At 38.6% G+C, this 22,370-nt stretch overlaps 1 protein-coding gene across 1 annotated transcript in view; it reads left to right on the top strand.

The window, feature by feature from the left end:
• TRDN (triadin) overlaps positions 1-22,370 on the top strand; it is a 231,466-nt gene that overhangs the window by 137,794 nt on the left and 71,302 nt on the right. The window contains 3 exon segments of the mRNA XM_061989612.1: positions 414-477; positions 3,567-3,620; positions 19,154-19,186. Coding sequence (XP_061845596.1) covers positions 414-477; positions 3,567-3,620; positions 19,154-19,186 — 151 coding nt within the window.

The raw sequence follows: 22,370 nt of genomic DNA, 5'->3' as shown, positions 1-22,370 counted from the left end.
CCGAACTAGACCTCAATTGTATAATTGTCAACAATTGTAGGAAGATAATGCCTTTCATTACATGTTTATATACTTAAGCTACTAGTGCATCTTCCTTTTTCTTTTTTTGCAACCTGATAATTTGAACATGGTGAGAAACCATAGCTCAGCTAGTACATGTAAGCTATGGTAACTCACATGTCAAATCTCACAAATTACTATACTGAAAACAAAAAATATCCACATTCACAAAGGTTCTGTTGCATTTACATTCAAGGCTAAATAAGTGCAACTGTACCATGAAACAAACAAAAGTGAACTGATTCAATCCATCATCCAAATGCACTTTACAGCAAAGAAGCTGTTTCACATCTAAAGCACACTTTACAATTTTCTATCTAGCTATATCCTTCTTAACTTTGTTTTTATCCATGGTTTGTTTGTTTGTTTTTTATCTTACAGATAAGAAAGAAGCTGGTGTGACCAAAGAACTCAAAAGTAAGGAATTACTGTGCCATAGATTATGATCTCTTTTATATGTCATGTAGTTTCAAACAGCACATTTCAATAATCCAAAATAATAGTTATTGAACTGTTGAAAATACAAAGAAGTAGCTACACTGTTCATAACTGAAAGGTGACATGTTTATAGACTTCAGTTGCCTTCTACTTTCTAAATCCATTCTGACTTCTAATTCCACACTTCTCTGACAGTTTTGCCTTATCTTCTCTTCTATCATTGTCTTCAAAACCAAAGATTTCATGGGGAAGGAAGTGTCAAATGAGATCTCAGCTGAATGTGCAATTAGTGGCAGCAATTTTGGTAAATGGGCTGAGAATACTGAGAGTCAAACATGATGTGGACCACCAAACTTATCTTCAGAAATGCAAAACAAGTGCATTGACTATCTAGTTTTTTCAGATAGAGACAAGGAGACTTCTTGAGGCAGAAGAGAGATAGAAGCTGGTGTCTTCCACAAAAGTAACCAAAAAATGTTCTGCAAATATGATATTGTTAACAAGGAAATTCTTACACCTTTGCTTTCTAGAAATTTGCAAGAATTAATGTCTCCACACAGTAAGGGTATTAAGACAGTTTCACTGGTAAAACTTCATCTGCTCAGATCTGTTCTGAAAGTATGATATATAAGAAAAATTAGGAAAATTAGCTTCAAAACCTCATTCAAGTTTATGATTAAAAAACACACTGGCTCCTATGTCCAAATATGATCTTTCCCAACCTTTGTGGCAGAATAATCCTCTTGACAACCTTAGTTTTGCAGGAATTTATTAAAAGATCTATTTTGGCAATCAAGAAAAGCTTTTACAGTAGTTTCCTAGTTAATTTTTGCAGAAACATTGAACAAAATATTCAGTGAACTTACTCTATACGAAATATCCCGTTTAGTAACATAATTTCCTGTTTGGAAACAGGGCTTAAGGAATCTATTGATTTGGACGCTATTCTGCTTCTAGAACTCCCCAGTAACTGTCACAGCAAAACTTCCCAGCTCTGATGCATGACATTCGCTGGGTGAAATTTTCTGCTGAAACTTGTCCATATAAAGATACAGTCATTAGCACAGAAGGAATTTGTTAGTTATAAACTAAAATGCATAATCTAAAAGAAGAAACTTTAAAACATTTGGAACTTCTGTTTCAATGCTGCTGAAAAATTAAAAAATAAATTGCAGAAGTTTTTAGTCAAACATGTCCTTAGGGGTTTTTTTCACCAAAATTATTTTAATTGCTTAGAAATTAAATATTTCAAATTAAAATTAAAATATTGGTATAAAAAAAAAATCTAACCTTAATTTTTTTTCATAGATGTTCCTAACAAAATGTTTTGCAAAGTCTTTCTGGCCAGTAAGCTCTAGCTAAGAGCTCAAAAGGGAATAAATGCAGGAGCCCGGCAGTTTTGTCTTAAGTCCGTCTTGTCATTTGTAGAATATGTGTGTTGAATCGTCTGCTTCTTCTGCAAGAACAGGCACTTAGGAAAGTAATTCTTCTTCAAGGTCTTCTACGTATTTCCCTGAAGGAAGGGTGAATACCCCAAGTAATTACAATGCTGTGATAATAGCTAAGTTAGGATATAATTAGCTGCTGCAGGCTTTTAAATAGATTGAAACAAAACAATTCCACACATGCACACTATATTTTCTTTTCATTCTGTTTCACAAGACAATCTGATGCATCTTTTATGAACTCAAAGACTGGAGGGGAAGGATTCAAAATTACATTCTTGATTTTGTCATATTATTTTTCTTTTTAATAACACAGGCACAGATGTGAAGGATTAACTAACATGTTTTTGGCATTCCGTAATTCAGATTGTGATTAAAATGATTAATTATCACAATATAAAAATTTGAATTTTAAGTTAGAGAATCTTCTAGTTGATTTTTTAGGAAATTAAAATTAGGAAATTCAGCAAACTTTTGCTTATGTATATTTGTTAAATAACTGTGGTGTAACTACCATCATTTAAATCTATTTTAGCAGTTCCAGAGGATAAACGAGATTAACTAGATAATAATCCAGTAGACTAGTAAGATTCTTCTGTTTAGGACTGAAATTGTCCAAATCTCTCTGAGGATGTTCATCATTTGGAAATTCATTCTGCAAGGAAATATTCTACCTCAGCAAAGAGAGGACAGTATATATGTTTCATGAAAAGACTAAAATCAGAAAAACTACAGTTAAGCTACCTGAGAGGGCTTGTTTCTCTGCTAAAATAGTCCAACAGTTCCTCTTTCAAATGCAGGATCAAATATGAAGTTGTTCTCCCAATGCTCTTCCATTCCCAGTATGGAAATTCCCAGTGTAGCTGTATCTGTGAATGTACTTTGTATAAGTAGCTCGATTTCATCTTTTCTCATCAGTTTAGGGGAAAAGATATCATCCTAGACTCATAGAATCATTTAGTTTGGAAAAGACCTTTAAGATCATTCAGTCCAACCACTAACCTACCACCACCAAGTCCACCACTAAACCACGTCCCTAAGCACCACATCTGTGTATCTGCAGGGAATTGTGATTCAACCGCTTCCCTGAGCAGTCTTTTGCAATTCCTGACAGTAGTTTTTCGTGAAAATTTTTTTTTCCCAATATCTAATCTAAACCTCCTCTGGTGCAACTTGACCCTGAATAGCTGTGGGATCTCAAGAAGCATCACTGCTGAATTCACAGCAGTGAATCTTTGCCAGCTATGTAGGGAGGTTCTGGACATTCTGCAAGATCAAATACAGAGGCTCCCAGTCTGTAGCTGCTGCCTGAGCAGCGAGGCCATGCTCAAACTCATGCTTTACTCTGCTTTGCTAATAGATACTGAAAATCTAAAATAAGTAATTCAGTGCCTAACTACAAGAGTTTATTAGCCTTGCATCTGGCTACTTTGTTGATGCCTTTATGTTTACTGAAGGCAATTGAGGTCTTTTGTCTTTGGGTAAGCCTTTTGCCTAATTCTTCAGTGAAAATATTGCTACAGGCTGTACCTTATTGGAAGCCTTTTCTCAGATTTCTGTTTTTTAAGATATAACACTTTGTAGTAATTGGTTTATTTTGTTTTTTGGTTTTTTTTTTTTAAGAGCCAGAGAAAGTTCCTGCAGCTAAACCTGCCACCAAAAAAGCAGCAGCACCAGGTAAAGGAGTAAAATGTTTGTATTCAATGTATTTCTTGCATTCTTGAACCAGTTTATTGCATTGTAGCACCATCTGCTGGATTACACAAAGGCCACTATTTAAGGGGTTTCTATCTGTCCTAAATTATTACTGTAATTTGTGTGTAAAATCCTTGTTAAGAACAAAAGCCTTTTGCATTGATCTCTGATGTTATGATTGCTTCTTGTCCTTCCATGGCAGCTATGAGGTAGAGATATCAGATCATTCTACAGGGGCTGAGATCGAAAAAATGAAATTGAATGTATAGATTGATTTTAAAAGTAACAGTTATAGAAATTGGTTTCCATGTGAAGCTATATCTGAGTCCTTCAAGAAGATCTGATATTTCAAAGTGCTTTTACCACAGTAGGTTTTACAAAAATGGAGCTCTTAGATAATTATAAATACATATTCACAAAATCACAGAATGGTAGGGATTGGAAGGGACCTTTAGAGGTCATCTAGTCCAACTCTCCTGCTCAAGCAGATTTACCTAGATCAGGTCACACAGGAAGGCATCCAGGTTGGTCTAGAAGACCTCCAAGGAAAGAGACTCCACAATCATTCTGGGCAGCCTGTGCCACTGCTCCCTCACCCTCACAATAAAATATTTTTTTCTTATGTTTAAATGGAACTCTTTGTGTTCCAGCTTCATCCCATTACTCCTTGTCCTATTGCTAGATACCACAGAAAAAAGAGATGCCCCAACCGCCACTATTTATATACTTGTAAATATTAATGAGATACCTCCTCAGTCTTGCCTTTTCTAGACTAAACGGTCCAAATTCCCCCAGACTTTCTTTATAAGGAAGATGCTTCAGTCCCCTGACTATCTTGGTGGCCCTATGCTGGACTCTCTCCAGAAGTTCCCCGTCCCTCTTGAGCTGGAGAGCCCAGAACTGGACACAGGACTCCAGATGTGGCCTCACCAGAGCAGAGGAGAGGGAGGAGAACCTCCCTTGACCTGCTGGACACACTCTTCTTGATGCATCCTGGGATGCCATTGGCCTTGGCCACAAGGGCACATTGCTGGCTCATGTTCAGTGTATTATCAACCAGGACTTCCTGGCATCTGTCTGCAGAACTACTTTCCAGTAGATCAATCCCCAGCCTGCACTGGTGCATGGGGTTGTTCCTCCCCAGGTGCAAGACTCTGCACTTGTCCTTGTTGAACCTCATGAGATTCCTCTCTGCCCAACTCTCAAGCCAGTTGAACTCATGTCATCAGAACCCAGAAGGTGGTGATCAATGGCATGGAGTCGACTTGGAGATCTGTGGCCACAGGGATTGGTTTTGAGGCCAGTCTTGTTCAACATCTTCATCAACAACCTGGATGAGGGGACAGAGTGTACCCTCAGCAAGTTTGTTGATGACACCAAACTAGGAGGACTGACTGATTCCCCAAAAGGCTGTGCTGCCATTCAGCGGGATCTCAACTGGCTTGAGATAAACCAAGATTTTTTTTTTAAAACAAAATAACAGCACAAATTCATACCTAACAAAGATTGGATTGTAAAAATCTACTACTTTTTATTGATTTGTGATCTCTTCTGCCTCAAAGCCATCTTAAAAAATGTGACTCTACATTTCTGCTTAATTTAATAAAACAGAATATAATGAAAACCTATTATAATGTATATCCATCTAAATAATTGGGATAGTTGCAAATCTACTACAGTTTAAATTAACTGATGGAAAAACAACAGTAAATCCTATGTGACCAATATAAAACCATATTATTCTTAACACTCTAAAATAGACTATCCAGTGTTGCACCAGTCCTTGTGCTGTTGAGCTGTGCCTGGTGCTGGTATCACAGGAGGAGCCAGTCCACTCCTACTGCTTCTTTTCTCCAGATGATCCCACAGTATGTGGCTATATGGATCTATGTGGATCTGGAATCCTTTTTTTTTCTTTTTTTTTTTAAGATTGTTTTCTGGCTGTCTTTCTCTAATCCAGAGCTTTTCAGTGCTCTATCTTAGAGATCTCTTCTACCAAATAAGAGAATAATAACTTGCATCACCAGAGGAGATTGGGAATTGGTCAAGGATCAATGCAAGCCAGGAACATCTTCAGTTGTCTCTACCACAAAAGGACATGCAGCCTGGGATTGCAATCAATACAGGCTGTCGTAGGCATCTTGTTCATGTACTGTGTGAAGCTGGCATAAGAAGTGTCACTTCCTTACTGATGCTCCCAGTCCCTGCCTGCTGTGTTTGTTTGACACTGTGTTCAGTTGCACTAACACAACCAGGAGAACAGTGTAAACCACACCATTGCCATGGCTTAAAGCTAAAAACTGTCCTAGAAGTAAGTGTGTGTGTGTGTGTGGCGCAGGGTGTTCAGTCTGGATCATTTCAGTAAGTCTGGCTCCACAAATATTTATTTCCATGTAACAGATAATTTCTTAAAGCAGCTTTATTGCCAAAGTGTCTTGTATAGCTAGACCCTTAGATGTCTTAGCAGTTAACTGCATAAATCCTTATGTTAAAACCATATGCTTATAATTAATTCATTCCACCTGCTTGCATACAGTATTTTCGTTCATTTTTGATAAATACTCCAATGAGTCTGCTTGTTGGCAAGAACAGTGATGACAGTAGTCTGCTCTAAGATAAGGGTAAAAACTGGCATGGCTTCTTATGGAAAAATAAAATGCATTTCTAAACATTCAGGGGACTGGAACATCTTTCATACGAGGAAAGGCTGTGAGAACTGAGGCTGTTTAGTCTGGAGAAGAGGAGATTGAGGGGAGATCTTATTAACATTTACAAATATCTAAATGGTGGGTGTCAGGAGGTTGGGACATCCCTTTTTTCTATTGTAGCTAGCAACAGGAAAAGGAATATTGAGATGAAGCTGGAACACAAAAAGTTCCACTTAAATATAAGAAAAAATTATTTCACTATGAGGGTGACAGAGCAGTGGCACAGGCTGCCCAGAGGGGTTGTGGAGTCTCCTTCCTTGGAATTCTTCAAGACCTGCCTGGACATGTTGCTATGCGACCTGATCTAGGTGAATTGGCTTCTGCAGGGGGGTGAGACTAGATGATCTCTAAAGGTCCCTTCCAACCCCTATCATTCTATAATTCTATGATCTACTTTTCCTTAAGGGTAATAAAGAGCACTAGGCTTTGACTTCTACATTTTTGTTTCCCTTCCCCAAATGGTACTGTTCCCTGAAAATTAATTTTCCCCTAGAGTAACTCACTATAGCAAACTACTAAATATGCTTGTTTGGCAACATCATAACTGGACTGCTGCCCATTAGCACAGTAAATTAAATACTTTATTCAATTTCATATTTCATTTTCTCCCACATATCTTATTACATCACAACCTGTACCCCACAATGCGTAAAGCTGAAGGTTTAGTCCAAGTAACAGACTGAACAGACTGAAAGGACAGCTGGTCATCTTCCAGTGCTTCTACATTGCATATGTTCCTGGTCTTAATGTCAATGGTGAAGAAAGCGTTGCCTAATATACTGTGCACTATTTTTATCTCCATATATCTATATGGAGAAGGCAAAGAAAGTGAATGTGGAACTTTGAAGACTATGAGACCTTCTGCATCTGAGAACAGGTGGCAGCTCTAGGAAATCAGTCTCAGTGAATATCTGTTACATGATTTTCAAATTACCTCTTTGATAACAATTTGAAACTAGTCTGGAGAGTGTAGTATCAGGCTTTCAAGCACAATAGTTTCATAGATACATGCAAGTGTTGCTGTTCTGATGTGAGAAAGCAGTGTTCAAGATATTTCTAGACACTAGTCACACCGTGTTATGGTGTTCCAGTCACAAACCCCACTGCCATTTCCTTTCATCATGGAACATCACCTCTCCAGCTGTGCCAGCATGATAGATCTGAGAGTGACTTACCCTTGCAAAATAGTAGTCTATCTTTTTTCCCTGAAGAGGGGAGCAGGTTTCATTCACAGGACTTCCTCAGGCACTCCACATGTACTGGGCTGAAAGTGTTCTCTGGAGTGTTTTTCAGAGACAGAGATGTAGGTGCCTAGCACCTGCTTTGTCTTGCCATCCTCTGCAAGGTCAGGTGGCTGAGAGGGGAAACATCCCCCTCATCCTGTCTCCACAGAGTCTGACCTGGAAAGAGCTCCCACATCCTGACATGTATTGCACACCACAGCTATTACCAACTCTGCGCTGTGTCAGTAGTTCAGGTGTCAGCAGTGGGGAGCAGAAACATCACAACTCAGCTTGATAAATTTGCTGGGTCTGTTTTGGCATCATGAGAAAAGCAAGCACCTGGCAGGGAAGGGAGCAAAGGATCAAAGACACATCCAGCTTTTGCAACTAAATTAACGGAAGGGTGACTGGGTTTGCCAGCAGTCAGCAAGAAGCCTCTGCCATTGAGACCTGCATGCTCCCTTAGCTGAGAGTCGCAGAATCACAGAATCACAGAATGGTAGGGGTTGGAAGGGACCTATAAAGATCATCTAGTCCAACCCTCCTGCTCAAGCAGGTCCACTTAGATCAGGTCACTCAGGAACACGTCCAGGCAGCTTTTGAAGACCTCCAAGGAAGGATACTCCACACTCTCCCTGGGCCACCTTTGCCAGGGCTCCCTCACAGGAAAGAAATTTTTCCTTAAGTTTAAGTGGAACTTTTTGTGTTCCAGATTTTGTACATTACCCCTAGTCCTATCACTAGACACTACAGAAAAAAGTGCCACTCCATCCTCTTGACATACACCTTTTAAATACTTGTAAGTAATTAATGAGATCTCCCCTCAGTCTCCTCTAGACTAAACAGCCCCAGTTCCCACAGACTTTCTTCATGAGGAAGACGCTCCAGTTGCCTGATCATCTTGGTGGCCCTATGCTGGACTCTCTCCAGAAGTTCCCCGTCACTCTTGAGCTAGAGAGCCCAGAACTGGACACAGGACTCCAGATGTGGCCTCACCAGGGCAGAGGAGAGGGGGAGAAGAAACTCCCTTGACCTGCTGGACACACACTTCTTGATGCATCCGGGGATTCCATTGGCCTTCTTGGCCACAAGGGCACATTGCTGGCTCATGTTCAGTTTATTATCAACCAGGACTCCCTGGTATCTGTCCCCAGAGCTGCTCTCTAGTAGGTCAATCCTCAGCCTGTACTGGTACACAGGGTTGTTCCTCTCCCAGGTGCAGGACTCTGTACTTGTCCTTGTTGAACCTCATGAGATTCCTCTCTGCCCAAGTCTCAAGCTGGTCGAGATCCTGCTGAATGGCAACACAGCCTCTAGGGAATCAGCCAGTCCTCCCAGTTTGGTGCCATCAGCCAACTTGCTGAGGGTACACTCTGTCCCCTCATCCAGGTCGTTGATGAAGATGTTAAATAAGACTGGCCCCAGAACCGACCCCAGTGGAACCCGACTGGCCATGGGATGCCAATGGCACTCGATTCTGGGCCACTGATCACCACCCTCTGGGTTCTGTCATTCTATCAGTTCTTCATCCACCTCACCATCCACTCATCCAAACCACATTGCCTGAGCTTTCTGATGAGGGTGTTACGGGAGACAGTGTCAAAAGCCTTTATGAAGTCAAGTCGCCACTATCCCCTCCTCTAGCCAGACAGTTAAACTCTCTTTTAAGGCTATCAGGTTGGTCAAGGATGATCTCCCCTTAGTGAATCCATATTGACTCCCTCTGATAATCATCTGTTCCTTCATGTGCTTTGAGATGGTATCCAGAATGACTTGTTCCATCAAGTTTCCAGTGATGGATGTGAGACTGACTGACCTGTAGTTTCCCAGGTCTCCCTTCTTGCCTTTTTTGAAGACTGGAGTGACACTGGCCTTCCCCTAGCCATCAGACAACTCACCAGTCCTCACAATCTTTTGAAATTGATGGAGAGTGTCTTAGCAGTAACAGCAGTCAGCTCCCTCAGCATTCATGGGTGCATCCCATCAGGTCCCATAAATTTGTGGGTGTTAAGCTTGCCCAACAAGTCTCTAACCTCATCCTCATCTACCAAGTGAAAGCCTTCCATTCCCCAGACTATTATACTATCCTGCAGATTCTGGGCTTTCCAAGGGCCAGCCTTGGTAGAGAAGACTGAAGCAAAAAAGATATTCAGTAATTCTGCCTTCTCTGCATCCTCCGTCATCGAGGCATCCTCTTTGTTCATCAGTGGGTTCACATGCTCCCTAATCTTCCTTTTGCTGATGATGTATTTGAACATTCCCTTTACTTCCCTTGCTAGTTTTAATTCCAAAAGGGCTTTGGCCTTCTTGGTTTTATCCCTGCATACTCTGGCAATGTTGCCATACTCTTCCCAAGTAACCAGGCCCTTTTTCCACCTTACATAGATTTCTCTCTTCTCCTTGAGTAGATCCAGTAGTTTCTAATTTTCTGCTTGTGGGGTCACACCAATCTTGGGCTTGGAGGAAGTGGTGCTTGAAGATCAACCAGCTCTCTTGGGCACTCCTACCATCTAGGATCCTATCCCATGAGATTCCTCCAAGCAGGTCTTTGAAGAGGTCAAAGTCAACTCACCTGAAGTCCAGCTCACAACCTGGCTCAGTGCCCTGCTTCTTCCACAGGTGAACTTGAACTTCATCATTTCATGGTCACTGCACACAAAGTTGCCTCCAACTTTCATATCCTCAACCAGACCTTCTTTATTTTTTAGCATAAGGCTCAGCAGAATTCCTTTCCTTGTTGGTTTCTCAGCCTCGTCAAGGATGTCAAGAGTTTGCCTGTGGCACTTAGGGACATGGTTTAGAGGTGTACATGGTAATGTTAGGTTAACAGTTGGACTCCATCTCAGAGGTCTTTTCCAACTGAAACAATTCAATGATTCTACGGTTCCACAAATAACACAAAGTTTATGGGGCAGTATGTTTTGAAATGAGGGAAATGTATACTAAGGAGCTAGGCTCACTGCTTATCTTTTAATGGCCACCTGTGGAACACAAGTACATAGAAAAAATGCTAAAATCATGTAAATGTTACAAAATATTAATAAAAATCAGCACATTATTGAATAACTTACCAACACAATAGAACAAGCAAAATTATCATGGATTCCTTTCCTCACAGTTGGGTAGCTCTCTCAAGCCACATGTCAGAGATTTATTTTACTCACAATACCACACCCTCTGCATCATCCATCCACCTGCTTATACTCTTTTTGTGTAGATATATTGCCCAAGAGAAGAGACATCAAAAACTGCCTGTTACAATCCCCCCTGTAAGTACTTAGGAAAGAGGAAAAGATGAGGAACAGTTTCTTTCTCTCTTCATGGACATGGCCTTAGTAGAGTTCACCATTCTGCATTCTCTTCAGGGTTTTATGTCTTAGAGCCTCTATTTGCCCTGAAATTTGTCTTTATGAGCAGAACTGCTCCTTATTAGCATATCAACATGTATTTCTATGGTATAAGTGTTACCAATAAAATTCTTCTGTTAACTTGAATAGTCTGTTCATTTTTCTAGTCTCTGATGTTAACTGTCTCAGCCTTTTTCACAACATAAGTGCAACCATTCTCAGGGTTTATTTTCTGCATTTACAGTTTAACTCTTCAGGGACAAATTATTATTGTATGTATAAGGATAGGCTTTGCAGTTTATTTCCAAACAAAATAAATCTTCATTCAGATAGCACATATTTATGCAAATGCAAATGAAAATAATTAAATCCTACCTATATTAATCCTGCTTCTCAGCGTCCTTGGATTTACATCCAAGATCATTCTGTACTCCTTTTGAATCACAGAGACTTTCTTCTTGGTCAAGGTTAGCATAATTCTTCCTCTCTCCCACATTAACTCTTTGGGTAGTTAAATATCATACCTTCTCTGACATTAATTTCCTTTCTGGTCCACACCAAGACAGGAGAAATTGGATCTTGGTCCTCACCTCTTTGTCCTGTGGAGCTTCCACTAAGCTTAGTGAAGTCTCACAGATGATTCTGCTCCTGGTCTGCCAGGAATGTACTGTACCCTCAGCAGCCAAAATCTTATTGCTATTGCAGTAGTCCATCATTCAACTGTCTTCTTAATATCTGCAGGAATCTATTATGTGGATGGAGACTAATTCTACAAATCGTTCCAACCTACTGGCATTTTCATGCCAGCTCAAGTCTGAGAAAATATTGTAGACTAGGAGATCTTAAAATGTCCACAGGATTATGTAATCTGGATCATTATCTAACTCTGGATGGGAAATGAAAACTGAATTCTTGACTTATACCACAATATATGCCTTCAAAGGGGAAGAATCTTCTAATGTTAGAAGTTTTTATTTTATGACCTAGAATTCCTTACATACAGGATTTATTTAAAGGGAGCATGAAACAGTTTATTTTATGCTAAGCTTTCTAATTGAAACACAGATTTTATTCCTCAATTTTTAAAATATTTTTCATTAAATGGCTTAAATTAAATTCAGGATATATTTTCTAATTTTGCTAGGATATCAAAATGACCGGTCTGATGGCCTGACATATTACTATTGTGTTTATGCATTCCTTACTGTATCATCTGTTCTGGGATCATATGGACTTAAAATAAATTCCTATAGTGCCTTTCACACTATGATAAACTGTGAAGACACTTGTACAAAAAATGCAGCTTTGTTTCTTTTTTATTACCAGATATAAATCTATGCAATGCAGCAAAACACTGTTGTATTACTAACACAAAAATGGCATTACTTTAAGAACAAGGCAGGGGGAGCAAGTAAACTACAAAAAAGATACTTTTTAACACATTAATGTAACAATAATGAGGATAAAAGAGTTTCAAAATTAAATGCTATTTAAATACAAATCAGAGTTAAAATTATTATTTAAGTGTCCATTCCTTACATTAAAGACATTTTAAGGTGTTTTGTTGTGAGGCTGTCAATCTTTCATAGTCTTGAAGTTGTTTCATGATTTAAGTACACTTTTGGCAAGAATTGGGCTCAGTTTCAGCAAGGCACTTAACATAGCTTTAACTCTTTCTTGAGTCAGCAGTGTTAAAGTGCATGCTTAAGCTTTGTTGGATCCAGATGATCATATACACTAAGTATACAATTATCTTCCCAAGCATTAGTCTTTTGGAAGTGGTATCACCTTTGCTTTGCTACAAAGACAATAAATGGTCCTCATTTTGATGATTACAAAAAAGGCACTTGATTTTCAGGGGAGCAGTGGTGTAGATTTCTATATCATGTATGATTATATTTCATCTACAATTTATACTGTTCTTGAATATGACACTGATATGACACAGAGAAAAAATGAAAACACAATATGCTTCAGTATGTTGCTTCTTCAATATGATTTTTCTCACATTGCCATGTAGGTCTACATCAACTGTGACTTTGAAAGTTTCCATATCAAAGAGTTGCAGTTTAGTATCATAACAGTACTACTTTAAACTGCAGAGTGCCAGAAATAATCTGATGAGCTTTCCTCTTCTGTAACAGCTGCCTGGGGTGCCCAAGTTTGGAGCTTTAAGAAACAGTTGTTCCTGGGGTGTTTTCATGCTTACAATAGACTCTTCTCAGGATTTTATTGATTGTCTGAGCTGCACGTTTCCAGTGCCCTCTGTCACTATCCTCTTTCATCATGTTGTCCCTGTAAATATCTTATGAAGAAGTTGTCCTGTGTTAAGGCAGTCAAAGAGGCCTTTCAAAACATTTAACCACATAGTCCTTTGATTTGTGCTCTGAGAGAAAATATGAACGAACTTTTGCCCACTGTCTCATTCTATGCTACTCCTTTGAGCTGACATCAGTATTCCAGCTCTAAGTCAGGCACTACAGTTAGAGATCCTATTCTAAGTTCATTAATTTTGAAATAAATTTAGTCCTTTAGAATCTGATTGCATTCATTTCTAGGGTCTATTGGTTTTGTTAGTCAGCTAATTTAATCTCCATAATGGCAGGCAAAATGGAACTAGTGCTGTACTGGGTGGTACATCAGCTTTGAACACTTTGAAATGAAGGATTAGCCTAACTTTCTTTTTAAGAATTCTAAATTCCATTGGGAAATTGGGCATCTATGATCTATAACTACACCTACTCTGTGTATTGGTTCTTCTCCCCTCTGATGGGAAACCAGAAAATCCACACATTCCTTTTCTCATATTGCAAAAGTGATGATAGTGTTGAAAAATACTCTATATTTACAGAAGTATGTTCTTCAAGAGTGTTGAACAAATGATTTATTTACATGTTTTGAGTCCTTGGGGAGTGTTTTCCTCTGAGAGGAGCTTTGGAAGTCAGGTAGCACAGACATCAGAAATCTGTGGGTTTTCCATTTCCTCCTTATCCTGGCTCTTCATTATCCCAACTCTTGAAGAGACTAATAGCATTTCAGACTCTGAAGAAGACAAACTACCTGTCTTTTTTCTGAGAGATAGCTTTGTCTTTAGGCTTCACTATAATTATACTGGAGCCTTGTGGAAACAAGGTGCTTGCTTTCCCTATGAATTAATACTACCTGATATGCTAAACAGAGCTGATAGACTTTCTGCCTACTCAAGTATGGAAGGACAAATCCTATCAAAGTAGGACCTGAAATGTAAGAATGAATCCCACCTTCTAAGATACATTTTCTAGAAACAGTGCTTAAAGTATTTTTTCAACTCTTTTTTTTTTTTAGAAAAGGTGTGCTAGAATTGAATGAAGGTTTCTAGCAATCTTTATTCAAGTATTCCAGAGAACACAGAAGACCATGTAGTATTTCAATTATTGTAATGTCAAGATCAGTTTTTTCGGTTGTGCACACCTTCTGTGGAAAAGGCAGAACCTGTTGACACCTTTAAAAAATAAAAAGGTGTTTACTAAGTTATGAACAGTCCAGCATCTTCCTCGTAATTACTTTGACAGTAAAAATGATATATCGTCATATAGGAGGATTTTGAAAACACGAGTATCTAGCTTACCTTTGATGAGGACTGACCACATCCACCCAAAACTTAGGGATCTTGGCCAGTTCGATGGTCCTATCCTAATACTATCTTCCTCTCTAAACACCAGTCATGCATCTAAAATTATGCAGGAGCTATATTAAACAAGAAACGGGCTATATTAAAATGAAGCTAAGGCAAATAGTGAAAGTGTTTGGATATGAGGCAGCATTTCTATCTCCTGCATTCCAAATATTTATTTATTTTGTTAAGAGAAATCGTCACAGATGGTAACCATAATCCTCTGCAAAAAAAAAAAAAATCTTATTCAGAGATCCTGGGAGGTTTCTCAATGGACTTCCATTCTCAGTTTTGATGGCATTGCTTTTCGGCCTGTGAAGAAAAGCCATATACTCAATAGATTGGACTGATGTTTCATCCAGACCTCTTTTCTCTCCTTTGCACAATATTTTTCCCACATTTTCCTGACATGGTAGCAGAATTCTAATACAGAGAACTGTTGTCTGCTTTCATTTTCTTCACAAAAATCCATCAGAGAAACTGTTACACTCCTTAAAAGATGTTTGTTTATAGAGAAGCATGTATATGCGTGGCATGATATCACCAAGTATGGGATTTGTTTGCTGTATTCTTATTCCAGAAAGAAATTAATTTGTCCAGTTCGCTATCTTTATAAATACAAGTATATGACAATGAGTAGAATTTCCATAAGTAGAATTCTTATAAGTAGAACACAGTCAAATACAGCAGAACAAGTACTTCTTGGAAGCATGAAAACTGGAGAAAAAAAAAGTATGCAAAACTTTCTCACAATGGTCTAACAGTGTGACTGAGCTCATATTGCAATCTTTCCCTTCAACAGAAGAGACTAAAGGGATCTTTCCTGTATCTGTTTATGTTCACAATATTCTTAATGAAAGCATATCTATGAGAGCTTTACCACCTTTCCTCATTTGGTTTTAATTAGCCAACACAATATGAAGACCTGAGAAGAGAAATGACAGGCATGTAGGCTATAAAACCAAGATTACAAGACTCTAAGATTAAGCTACTTTTTACTCTCTGAGGAATTAGACATTCAGAAACTGCATGGAATGTGACAACAGTGCACTTCACTGAAATACTTGTCATAAAAATTAAACAATTGTACAAATCCCCGAAAATTTATGCAGCTACTGAGTCATTTATTTAAACTTTTCTCAATCTGTTTGATTTCATATAAAGCTTTTGTTTTTCTGAATGCTTCTTGGACTTGAATGCTTTATCTGAATTTAGAGGTAACACACAAATGCATGCACACATAGTTATACAAATTAGGATGAGATATCAATGGTTCTCTCTTGATGGATGGCAGAGCGTCACATTTTGTGACTATCCATCTTGGCAGTAAAGATTAAAGAGCACCACGCAAATGTGCTGGTCTAGATGCTTTTCAGCATTGTTTGTGCTTTCGGGAGGAGTATAGATTAGGGAAGAGTTGCAGAGGCAGTTTCAGGTTCTTTTCTGTCTCTCACCTGCTCTAAGGGAGTCTAAGAGTATGTCACTAGTAATGAACAAATAATACATTGATATGGTTTTATGGGCACATTATACATAACTTCATTGATTTTCACAGAAGGAAAAGCCATTTGTTCAAGGTATCAGAGCTTATAAAGATGGTGAAATGTCAGTCTAAATCAAATCTCAATTCCACGCATGATAGAAAAATAATATATTAGCAGTAAGTTTCCTGAATAAAAACATACTGTACAGTCTCATATATATATACAAAAATAGTTAAACATAAAAAGAATGAAAAATGTTATGGCAAAGGCCTAACATGTCTGCAGATGGCAATATCTTTTAATGTGTCATTCTTTTAATCACTATATAACGTGTCATATTTTTTTCACTATTTCATAATTTAAAAAAAAAGGAAAAGAAAGAAAAATTATTGAGATCAAGAAATCATAACTTACAAAAAAAAGGAAAGATCTGGATCTATACTTTCCTGAAATTTATGGATCGTGTCATGAAAGATTTCAGTTTATTCTGTTAAAATATCAGAGCAGGAATCACCTGACACTTTGTATCATGTAAGATTTTCCCAGAAATGTTTGATATCAAATTCTGTTATTAATTCCTTTTTTTTTTTTTTATGGAAAAGATCTTATTCCACATGCTTCTGGAAGCAAAAACATTATAAAAGCTCTATGGAACTTCCTTAGTGTTTGAAGTTTTGAAAAACAGGGGGAAAAAAAGCTAAATAGATGGAAAATTTTATACTTTTCAAAAACTTTTGCTGAATATTTTTAATGTCATACTGCTCCCTGATCTCATGACAGCTGACAGATCTCAGAATGAGAAAATAATTGCCTCAGAACGAATAAATTCATAATTACATTTCCTTCAGTTTCCAGGAAGCTGTCCATAGCAATAGTAAAATAGAAAACCCCAAGAAACCAATCAAAATTCTCATTTTACAGACTGAATCCTAAAATATCTCTATGAAATTGAATACTCTGAAGAGCACTTGGGCTACACAAAACCCAAGCTGCAGCTGTTGTTATGATTAAGCTCATCGAGTCAGACAAACTACTGAGTCCCAAACTTCTGTCCTCTCACTTTTGCTATATTTCTCTTCCTTGACCTATACTTGAGTCGCCAACCAAAGCAGGATGCCATCAAGAAAACATAATATTTATTCAGGCAATAAACTATTTAATATTTACTAACTCTCTCGCTCTGTCACTTTTCCATATTGCTGAGAAAATCATCTCTCTGATTCATTGCTTTGATGATATCAATTTGCTCCATGACCATTTCCACTGAGTCTCACCTCTCATATACAATCTGACTATGTAGCATCTATGATATTTTAAATATGTACATGTCATATAATAAGTATATTAAAATGTGCTTTATGTAACCATATTAAAGCTAGGATCCTGACTTTGGTCAACTAGTCTCAGTGCTTTAAAGTATACATTTTAGCTGAAAGATGTTACTTATGAAATGGTGATGAAATTCCATCAGTATGTTTTGGCTAAAAATAGAAAAATCAAAGTCCAATATTTATTCATAAGAACTCAGAGCAAAATTTTATTTTTGAAATTACATTTTTTCTTTAAAATATGTATAATCTGGCTCCTCAGATAGATTTAAAAACTCAGACCAAAATGAATATTTCATTCCAGATAGAACTACATGCATTGTTCGATGCAAGCTTACTGGGAGTGGGAGTACACAGCAACAACATACTTTGTTTAAAACTTAACAGTTGTGGGGGTTTTTTTTCCCATATTTCAGATTGGCCTGCCCTTTCCAATAGAAATTGATTTTGTAGCTCTGCATAGAGTACACCTCTTTTATATGTCCACTGTGTATACAGCATTAATATTTATTATTAATTAATATGTAATGGTAACATTAAACATATTGACTTATTGGTCAATATATTTAATTTTCTATTGGCAGTTCTTGTTTCTTTTTGCTTATTCAGTTCAAGAAATCTCAAATTTAAGGCTAGACTTGCTTTTAGTAAGACTACAACATTGAGAATCACTTTGAACATAGAACTTTTTATCTCTTGACTCTAGAGTGGAAGCTTTTTAAACATTAATTTTCCTCAACTGCATACCACAGCATTAATACAAATATACCCTGTGAAAAACATAAAGAAAACATAATAATCAGATACTGGTGACAAGCACGTCTTTAATAATAACTGCCTTTATCTTGTAATCAGTCTACTCAGATACTGTTAAGTTTAAGTAATGTTCCTGTGTAAATCCAAACCTGCACAACAGACCCTTTCTTTATGCTGCTTAAAAGCATCTGTAGACATCATCTGCAGACAGTAAAAGCTTATCTATTTTTTTACTGCTGTGAACATCAGCCCTAGCTGGCAGATCACAGTTTCTGAGACAAGTTCAGTTTCTCCCTCTTCCCCTTGGTAAGCTGCCTACTCTTTCTCTAAGGGGGTTTTGAAGGACATCCTGGCAAGATAGAAGAAGTTGTTACAGAAACTATCATATAAAATTTGCAAATCCCATTCATAGCTTTACTGAGGTTACACAGTTTAGGTGGGTAAATCTTTTCAACTTCAGGTTCTAGATCCTGTTTTAGTGATTAGCTTCTGTGAACTATGGCTCCCACACAATGTGTATTCCTGTAATAAAGGCCAGGATCCCCTCCCCTTCTCTCATGTCTGTAGAACAGCTGCAGGTGAACTAGATACTCAACTTATTCTCCAGTCTTTCTACCAAAGAAAGGTAAGCACCATATCACAAGTGTCCTGAGGCACACAGAGCTGGTTCACAGGTTTCCATTTAGACCATCCTGAAGTAAAACTGCAGATAATTTAACCTACACTGTTTGTAGTTTCCTTTTAGCACCTCATTATAAGAGTTAAATTCTTTGATATCTGTAATGAATCATTACTTTGACCCTGTTTACACAGTGTGAAAACCACTGAAGGGACTAATGAGAACTGTAAAGGTTTTATTTTGACATGAAAGAAGGCAGGGAAGGGATTACCTCATCTGAAAGTCCAAAGGAATGTGCTGCATCCAACTGCTGATAGTAACATAAAAATGATTGTCCAAGGCAACTAAATGAAACATTACAAGAAGATAAAATTATGTTGATTTTTTTCCTTTTCCAGAACCACACAAGAAAGAAAAAAATATAGAAACTAGTGAATATTCTTCCTTTTTTGTCTTACTTTTCAACTATCCTAATGTTATAAGTTAATTCACATGGGGAGCCAATTTTTTATTTGTTTGTTTGTTTGTTTTTACAGTCAAAACAACGAAGAAGGAAGTAAAAGTACATGGTAAGAATTGTGAAAAACAGTAAGTTTTATTGTCTCATTTATCTGGATTGATTTTAAGTTGCGATAGGGTTAGATAAAGGGATAGATAAAGAGACAAAAAAGTAAAGCCAGAAAATCAAAGCTACTCAAGCAAATGAAAGCCATAGAGCAGATATCATCATTTGTTCTTCTGCAATTGAGATCTGATCAAATGTTGCTGAGAAGAACAATGAGGGTGAGAATTTCAAGTTTCAGTATTTAGAAGGCTTATCTTTTCAAAGACGGAGACCTACTTGAAGGTTACAGTAAATAGATGGAGGTAAAACAACCCACAAAATAAGAGCTTTGGTGTATGGAGGGGAAGAAAAATGTAGGATGTCTTATTTCGGTTTTATTCAAAACATCTATGTATTTTATTGCTGTAGCTAGGTGCTCTTCTTATTCCTCACTGGAATGTACTTTTCCAGTTTATCCGAAATTAGGAAAGTATAAAGATTTTCAACTCCTTTTACAGCCAAGCTCAATGACTCATTCATCAGATGACTCTGTTTTCTTGGGTATAAATTCTGAGCAAAAAATACCTGAAGTAGACAGTCAATTTATTAAAAAATGAATCTGTCATTTTATATAGCATAAAAACCTGTCACAGTGCTTCAGGGTGAAGGTGTGAATAAATAAGAGAGGAATGTGGTAGCTCTTCAGGAGAGATAGACAGGGAAGGAGAGACGGTGGGGTGGCCCTGTGTGTTAGGGACTGTTATGAATGTTCAGAACTTAAATGTAGTGAGAACTTCAGTGTAGAAAACTTAATCAGGGGGTTGGATAAGTGAGAGGTTGGACTAGATGATCTCTAAAGGTCCCTTCCAACCCTACTATACTATGATTCTATGATACTATGATTTCTAGATGAGTGATGATGGGGTTTAGAGTGTTTGGATTAAATTAAAGGGCAAGGCCAATAGTGCTGATATTGCTATAGGAGTCTGCTAGACATCCCAATCAGAGTTGTGAGATAGAAGAAACATTCTATAAGCACTTGGGAGAAATCTCACAGTCACTTGCCATTGTTCTTGTTGAGGACTTCAACTACCCAGGTCTCTACTGGAAATAAAACATAGCAGAGAGGGAAAAAAACAGGAGGTTCCTGGAATGTGTGGAGGATAACTTCCTCACACAGCTGGTAAGTGAACCAGCTAGGGAAGTCTCCCTGCTGGACCTCTTGCTTGTGAACAGAGAAGGTCTTGTGAAGGATGTGGCAGTTGGAGGCAATCACGACATTATTAAGTTTTCTATTCATAGAGATGTTAGGAGGTGAGGCAACAAAACCGACAATTTGGACCTTCAAAGGGCAGACTTTGACTTGTTTAGGAGGTCACTTGATAGAATCCCTTGGGAGTCAGTTTTGAAGGGTATAGGAGTCCAGGAAGGCTGGACACTTTTTAAGAAGGAAGTCTTAAAGTCCCAGGAACAGGCTATCCCCATGTGCCATAAGATGAACCAGAGGCAAAGAAGACTAGCCTGGCTGAATAAGGAGATTTGGCTTAAAAGCAGGGGGAAAAAGACAGTTTATGGCCTCTGGAAGAAGGGACAGACTGCTCACAATGAGTACAAGAACATTGCTGGGTTATGTAGCAAGATAATTAGAAGGTCAAAAGCCCATCTAGAGGTCAAACTGGCTTTAGAGGTAAAGGATAATAAGAAAAGTTTCTATTAACAAATTGACAACAAAAGAAAGACCAGGGAGAGTCTCCATTCCCTACTAGATCCTGAAGAAAATTTGGTATTAAAATACAAAGAGAAGGCTGAGGCACTTAACACCTTCTTTGCCTCAGTCTTTAGTAGTAGGAGCATTTTCACTGGGGAATGTCAGTCCCCCAAGCCAAGAGATAAGAACAAGGAACAAAATGTCCCCCCTACAACTCAGGAGGAGATGGTCAGTGACCTGCTGCTCCACATTGATGTGCACAAACCTATGGAGTCGGATGAGGTACATCCTAGAGTGATGAGGGAACTGGCAGGGGTGCCCATCAAGCCACTGTCTGCCAGCAGTCCTGGCTGACTGGGGAGGTCCCAACTGATTGGAAGTCAACTAACAAAACACCCATATATAAGACGGGGTGGAAGGATGATTCAGGAAATCATAGGCCTATCAGTTCGACTTCAGTGCCTGGGAAGCTGATGGAGCAGATCATCCTAAGTTCTATTATGCAGCACATGCAGGACAATCAGGTGATCAGGCCCAATCAGCACGGGTTTATGAAGGTCAGAACCTGTTTAACAAACCTAATCTCCTTCTATGACAAGACGACTGCTTTTCGGATGAAGGAATGGCTGTGAATGTTGTCTACCTTGACTTTAGTAAGGCATTTGACACTGTTTCCCTCAGCATTCTTAGAGAAATTGACTGTTCTTGGCTTGGATGGGCATACACTTTCCCAGGTGAAAAACTGATTAGATGGCCAGGTCCAAAGAGTAGTGGTCAATGGAGTTAAATCCAGTTGGCAGCTGGTCACAAATAGTGTCCCCCAGGGCTCAGTATTGGGGCCACTCCTGTTTAATTTCCTTATTAATGATCTAGATGAGGGGATAGAGTGCACTCTGAGTAAGTTTGCAGACGACACCAAGCTGGGTGGAAGTGTTGATCTGTTTGAAGGTAGGGAAGCTTTACAGAGAGATCTAGATAGGCTGAATGGCTGGGCCAAGGCCAGTTCCATGAGTTTCAATGAAGCCAAGTGCTGAGCGCTGCACTTGGGCCACAACAATCCCCAGCAGTGCTACAGGCTTTGGGAGGAGTGGCTGGAAAGCTGCCAGGCAGAGAAGGATCTAGGAGTGTTGGTTGACAGTGTCAACCAACAGAAGTGTACCCAGGTGGCCAAGAAGGTCAAGGGCATCCTGGCCTGTATCAGGAACAGTGTTGTCAGCAGGAGTAGGGAGGTGGCCATTCCCCTGTACTTGGCTTTGGTGAGGCCACACCTTGAATACTGTGCCCAGTTTTGGGCCCCTCTCTACAAGAAGGACACTGAGGTGCTGGAGAGGATCCAGAGGCAGGCTATCAAGCTAGTAAAGGA

The sequence above is a fragment of the Colius striatus genome, chromosome 2 (genome assembly GCF_028858725.1).
Source record: "Colius striatus isolate bColStr4 chromosome 2, bColStr4.1.hap1, whole genome shotgun sequence".
NCBI classification, from domain to species: Eukaryota; Metazoa; Chordata; class Aves; order Coliiformes; family Coliidae; genus Colius; species Colius striatus.
The sequence above is the reverse complement of the archived record's forward strand: the minus strand, read 5'-3'. Positions and strand labels throughout refer to the sequence as shown.